This window comes from Nerophis lumbriciformis, linkage group LG30 (genome assembly GCF_033978685.3).
Source record: "Nerophis lumbriciformis linkage group LG30, RoL_Nlum_v2.1, whole genome shotgun sequence".
In the NCBI taxonomy this organism is placed as follows: domain Eukaryota; kingdom Metazoa; phylum Chordata; class Actinopteri; order Syngnathiformes; family Syngnathidae; genus Nerophis; species Nerophis lumbriciformis.
In genome coordinates this window covers 2,177,369-2,184,074 of record NC_084577.2, presented here as the reverse complement: position 1 = coordinate 2,184,074, position 6,706 = coordinate 2,177,369, and the positions used below count along the sequence as shown (strand labels likewise).

At 37.9% G+C, this 6,706-nt stretch overlaps 1 protein-coding gene across 1 annotated transcript; it reads left to right on the top strand.

Annotated features, from left to right (window-relative positions):
- The first annotated feature begins 256 nt into the window (after nucleotides 1-256).
- Nucleotides 257-4,650, top strand: LOC133572559 (retinol-binding protein 2-like). The gene is made up of 4 exons (XM_061925375.2): nucleotides 257-514; nucleotides 2,747-2,925; nucleotides 4,261-4,362; nucleotides 4,534-4,650. Exons 1-4 carry the CDS (start codon nucleotides 301-303, stop codon nucleotides 4,585-4,587), a joined length of 549 nt encoding a protein of 182 aa, XP_061781359.1. The 5' UTR covers nucleotides 257-300; the 3' UTR covers nucleotides 4,588-4,650.
- Nucleotides 4,651-6,706: the final 2,056 nt, after the last annotated feature.

Sequence of the window (6,706 nt, the reverse complement as noted above, 5' to 3'; positions counted from 1 at the left end):
GTTTTTCCTGAGGCGGTACTTGGTCAAAAAAGTTTGAGCCCCACCGTTCTATAGACCATATCGCCCATGCCTATTCTCTGAGGGTAAAATCCCATTCTCTTACATCAGGCACCTTAGAATGTACGTTCTGGTGCCAGTAACAGCTCCCTGAATGGGAGGGAGAAGGGATGTGTTTCCTCAGTCTGCACACTCACACTTGCTACTTTACTTGCATGGAGGATGAGGCGGAGAACACTCCCAGTCTGTAGTGAGGGAGTGTGTTCACAAAGCACCTGACCTTTATATCTCATTGTATCTACGATGACTCCAGGCAATTATCAGGCGGACCCTGTCCTTCAGTCCACACATTCAATCAGCGTCTATAAAAAGGCTCCGGCCGTAGATTTGGTTTTCCTCAGCGTGACGGCAGGGACTAACCTCGACACCCACACACTCATCAACATGCCTGCAGACTACAACGGACGCTGGGAGATGGTGAGCAATGACAACTTTGAAGACGTCATGAAAGCTCTGGGTAAGATGGGTATATACTCTTCTTTTCTGTAAAAAAAAAAAAAAAAGAGGCTGTGGTAGTTTGTACAAAAAAGAAACCGCAATTAGGAGATTAACAGAAATGCGCGGTGAAAGATTTGGAGAGATTGAAAGCCTACATCCTGCTTTCAAGTCAAGTGAATCTCCTCGCTGAACTGCAGATGCCTCTCATTACCGCGCCAAACTACTATTGATCGACCGCTTCCTATTTCTAAGGAAGGATGAGAAGATTCCCACTCAGGAGCCAGCTTGTTTAGGTGCATTATTGATCAGGCCACGCACTTTTCATTACATTATCTGAATTTAGCTCTCCACAGCACCTCATTTCTACCGATTAAGATTTGGGTTGGAACGTTTCCAAAATGTGGGACTATGTGAGAATGCCATCCATCCATTTTTCTACCGCTTGGCCCTCTCGTGGTCCAAGGGGGTGCTGGAGACTATCCCAGCTGCACTCAGGCGGAAGGCGGGTACACCCTGGACTGATCATGAATACATATGATTAATCTAGTATTTTGCAAAATATTATTTGTCTATAAAATTAGTATTTTGCAACAGAATTATGCTTATTCATGTACAGTACAGGCTAAAAGTTTTCTCATTCAATGCATTTTCTTTATTTTCATGACTATTTGCATTGTAGATTGCCACTGAAGGCATCAAAACTATGAATGAACACATGTGGAGTTATGTACTAAACAAAAAAATAAATAACTGAAAACATGTTTTATACTCTAGTTTCTTCAAAATAGCCACCCTTTGCTCTGATTACTGCTTTGCACACTCTTGGCATTCTCTCGATGAGCTTTTCACTTCCTGTGACAGCCTCTTGAAGCTTATGTGTCACAATCGTAATTTTTGAATTGGCCATAAATTGTTTGAAATAAATAAATAAATGTATATATATATATATATATATATATATATATATATATATATATATATATATATATATATATATATATATATAAATAAATAAATGTATATATATATATATATATATATACACACACACACACATATATACATACATATATACCGTATTTTTCGGGGAATAAGTCGCTCCGGGGTATAAATCGCACCGGCCGAAAATGCATCATAAAGAAGGGAAAAAACATATATAAGTCGCACTGGAGTATAAGTCGCATTTTTTGGGGAAATTGATTTGATAAAACCCAACACCAAGAATAGACATTTGAAAGGCAATTTAAAATAAAGAATAGTGAACAACAGGCTGAATAAGTGTACGTTATATGACGCATAAATAACCAACTGAGACCGTGCCTGGTATGTTAACGTAACATATTATGGTAAGAGTCATTCAAATAACTATAACATATAGAACATGCTATACGTTTACCAAACAATATGTCACTCCTAATCGCTAAATCTGATGAAATCTTATACGTCTCGTCTCTTACGTGAATGAGCTAAAAAATATTATTTGATATTTTACAGTAATGTGTTAATAATTTCACACATAAGTCGCTCCTCTGTATAAGTCGCACCCCCGGCCAAACTATGAAAAAAAACTGCGACTTATAGTCCGAAAAATACGGTATACAAATATATATATATTATACACACACATACAGTACAGGCCAAAAGTTTGGATACACCTTCTCATTTCAATGTGTTTTTTTTAATTTTCATGACTATTTACATTGTAGCATCAAAACTATGACACCTGTGAAGTGAAAAACACTTCAGGTGACAACCTCTTGAAGCTCATCGAGAGAATGCCAAGAGTGTGCAAAGCAGTGATCGGAGCAAAGGGTGGCTATTTTGAAGAAATTAAAATATAAAAAGTACCAATGATTGTCACACACGTTTTCTGTTATTTCACCTTTTTTTTTGTTAAGTACATAACTCCACATGTGTTCATTAATAGTTTTTATGCCTTCAGTGACAACCTACAATGTAAATAGTCATGAAAATAAAGAAAACACATTGAATGAGAAGGTGTGTCCAAACCTTTGGCCTGTACTGCACGTATATATTGCAATTATTTTCGAGTGCATATGTAAGCACATGAGATGTAACGAAAAAATAATATAATATATTAAAAAAGCCAAATTTCAATGAAACTGTGGAAGAGCCAGTAAAAGGCAATCAGACCGTGTGTGTAGATTTTACACCTTAGCAGTGCAGCATTACACCCGCACCCTCCCAAAAAGTACTGAAAAGTTCAATGTTGGTCTATCCTTGTGTGCAGACATCGACTTCGCCACCAGAAAAATCGCCTCCCATCTGCACCAGACAAAAGTCATTGTCCAAAACGGTGACAAGTTTGAGACGAAGACCCTGAGCACCTTCAGAAACTATGAAGTCAACTTCACTGTGGGGGTGGAGTTTGAGGAGCACCTTAAGGCCCTCGACAGCCGAAAAGTCATGGTGGGATACTTCTTATATACAGTACCGGTACTGTAGTTTCCGGACTTTACGCTACTTTTTTTTTTTACACTTTGAACCTTGCGGCTTATAAAACAGTGCGGCTAATTTATAGATTTTTCTTTTCTAACGGTCATAATTTTTTGTATTCAACAAATAATTTTCATAAAATACAGACAGACACTGAAAAAGTGTGTTATTGTCTGTACTATTGTGCCATTTTTGGAGAAGTTCACTTGTTGCAGGTGCTGCGGTTTAAACGTCTACAATATTTCCTTTTGTTTAGCGCCTTGAACTGGAAGTACAAGTGCCATTCCGTCTACTAGTCCAGTGGTCCCCAACCCTTTTGTAACTGCGGACGCTTGAAAATTTGGGGTGGTGGTGGTATTTTTTTTTTGTTTGTCATAAAAAAATACAATCATGTGTGCTTATGGACTGTATCCCTGCAGACCTCAATCTCGTTACCTTGCGTAATGACAATAAAGCTGATTCTGATTCTGACTGTGTTGATCTATATTGATATATAATGTAGGAACCAGAAATATTAATAACAGAAAGAAACAACCCTTCTGTGTGAATGAGTGTAAATGGGGGAGGGAGGTTTTTGGGGTTGGTGCACTAATTGTAAGTGTATCTTGTGTTTTTTATGTTGATTTAATAAAAAAATATATTTTTTTTAAATTTCTTGTACGGCAATCGATCCACGGACCGGTACCGGGTTAGTCGACTAAAGCGTTTCTACTTGAATGGTTTCTTCATTCATCACTCCAAGCGACGTTTGTAAGTTTTACAATACAATTAATAATTCATACTTACTAAACCGTCACGTTTGATAGGAGTATTTTCATGCATATTTGTAGGTGCTATTGTAATGTGATCAAGCCAGCGTCGTTAGTATTAGCTAATATGCTAACAAGTGTCTGTGTTAGTATTAATCGATGGCATTCTTTTTGTAGTGTTTGTTTGACAAATTTGTCAGTAAATTCCCCGAAATGACACTGTGGCGTTATTGTAGCTGATTGGAGAGCTCACCTACGCAGCTGGTGGGTCCATGACGATGACTTCTGTTTTGTTTGATCAGCTGTTTTACTGCCGTGTGACAGGCACTGTTTTAAAACAATTAAGTCATGTAAATAAACATTTACAAAATCTTTCTGTGTAAATAACTCATTTCACAACGTATATATTTGCGGCTTGAGTCCGGTGCGGCTAATATATGTTTTTTCTTCTAAAACTTATATACCGGTGTGCTCTATAGTCCGCAAAATACGGTAGTTATAGCAATTGAATTAAGAGTTACTGAGTAGTATTGTTATTTGTTTCACTTCATCATGACAGACACTGGTCAACTGGGACGGGGACAAACTGGTGTGTGTTCAAAAGGGGGAAAAGGAAAACCGTGGATGGAAACATTGGATTGAAGGAGATCTGCTACATCTGGTATGAACGGAACAACTATGATCAAATCAGGAAAATACTGTTGATGTTAACGTGACATTTTTGAGTTGACTCAAAGGCAATATTACGAGACGACAGCAGATAAAAGATCAGCCTGATTATGTAAGGTAAAAGTGGTATGTTGTCAGTCTAAAGGTCTCTCTGTTTTTTCAGGAACTCCATGTCCTGGACAAAGTCTGCCACCAAGTATTTAAGAAGGCTCAGTAAGCTTCGTGTGCACAGAACGCCACAATAAAGCTTATTTCTAAAGTAAACCAATAAACTGATAACATATTTAAAAGTGTCACTTTATTGTGTGTTTGTTTCTAAGTCCTGCAAAAGTAAACCATTTTCAATAAACTCAAGTTAAATATTAGGACTACAAAGTGGGATAAGACGGAGATCACCTATGACCCTGAACAGAGTAAGCCACAAAAAATGATTACCCGTAAATATAAACAGAAGGGCAATTTCCAGATGTTCATTTTATTTGAGTGCAAACTATTCTTTGTATGATGCATGAAGAAATATGATATAATAAGACGGTTTGTGTTGACAGTCAGTGGCATGTTGCATGTTTTGTAATTTCCGGACTATAAGCAGCAACTTTTTCCCCATCTTGGAACCTTGCCTTTTATACAATATTCCGGCTAATTTATGTATGTTTCGGGGTTCACAAGTTCCACATGTCGCCAATAAATTTAGCCTCGTCACATTAGACCAATGGAATCGTTCACATTAAAGAGGTCATATTATGATTTTTTTTCTACATTTAAAACACTTCCTTGTGGTCTACATAACATGTAATGATTGTTATTTGGTAGAAATTGGGTATAGATTTTGTTTTACAGACCATTTTCAATCTGCTTTCTGACGGTCTCTTTAGAAAGCACCATTTTGTGGTTGGTCCTATTCACGTGCCAAAGCCTTCCTCCATGCCAAGCCGCATTGAACTGTGCCTACACTAAAAATGTGACATCACTAACGTATTGTTACATTTGTTAATCTACTGGTTATTTTGTATCTATCGTCTCAATAAATTGTAGGAACGGTCTGAGCAATTAAAATGTAGTTTTTGGTAAATCCTAGGGATCTTAGTCTTAGTCAGCTGGCTCTGTGCTTCATGTCTGGCTGCAATGTCCACATTCTCTCTGGCTCTGCATCAGATGCACCGAGGAGGTACATTGTCACAAAGCACACAAGTTAACCCGGGATTTCTTAATTCTTCAGATGAGACGAAAAGTTTGTGTAGTGACCTGTGCTGGTTAATACAACCAATAAAAGAGCATTTTCGGTCATCGGGTTGCATTGTTGACATATTTTTGTTTAGACTACAATTGAATAAAAAGTAGAGATGTCCGATGATATCGGGCTGCCGACATTATCGGCCGATAAATGCTTTAAAATGTAATATCTGAAATAATCGGTATCGGTTTCAAAAAGTAAAATTTATGACTTTTTAAAACGGCGCTGTATGTAGTGGTACACGAACGCAAGGAGAAGTACAGAGCGCCAATAAACCTTAAAGGCACTGCCTTTGCGTGCCGGTCCAATCACATAATACCTACGGCTTTTCACACACATAAGTGAATGCCAAGCATTATTGGTCAACAGCCATAAAGGGCACACCGAGGGTGGCCGTATAAACAACTTTAACACTGGTACAAATATGCGCCACACTGTGAACCCACACCAAACAAGAATGACAAACACATTTCGGGAGAACATCCGCACCGTAACACAACATAAACACAACAGAACAAATACCCAGAACCCCTTGCAGCACTAACTCTTCCGGGACGCTACAATATACACCCCCGCTAACCCCTACCCCCCCACTAATCCCGCCCACCTCAACCTCCTCATGCTCTCTCAAGGAGAGCATGTCCCAAATTCCAAGCTGCTGTTTTGAGGCATGTTAAAAAAAAAATGCACTTTGTGACTTCAATAATAAATATGGCAGTGCCATGTTGGCATTTATTTCCCATAACTTGAGTTGATTTATTTTGGAAAACCTTGTTACATTGTTTAATGCATCCAGCGGGGCATCACAACCAAATTAGGCATAATAATGTGTTAATTCCACGTCTGTATATATCGGTATCGGTTGATATCGGAATCGGTAATTAAGAGTTGGACAATATCGGAATATCGGATATTGGCAAAAAAACATTATCGGACATCTCTAATAAAAAGTATAAATTACAAATTACCAAAGCGCTTCAGTTACCTTTATGGATTTTATATGGAGATATCCAACAACATCAAATATGTAACAATCCTCTCAAATTCAAAACTACTTATTTGGAAAGAGGCAGAAGTCTTTCATTAATATCTCTGTCATGAC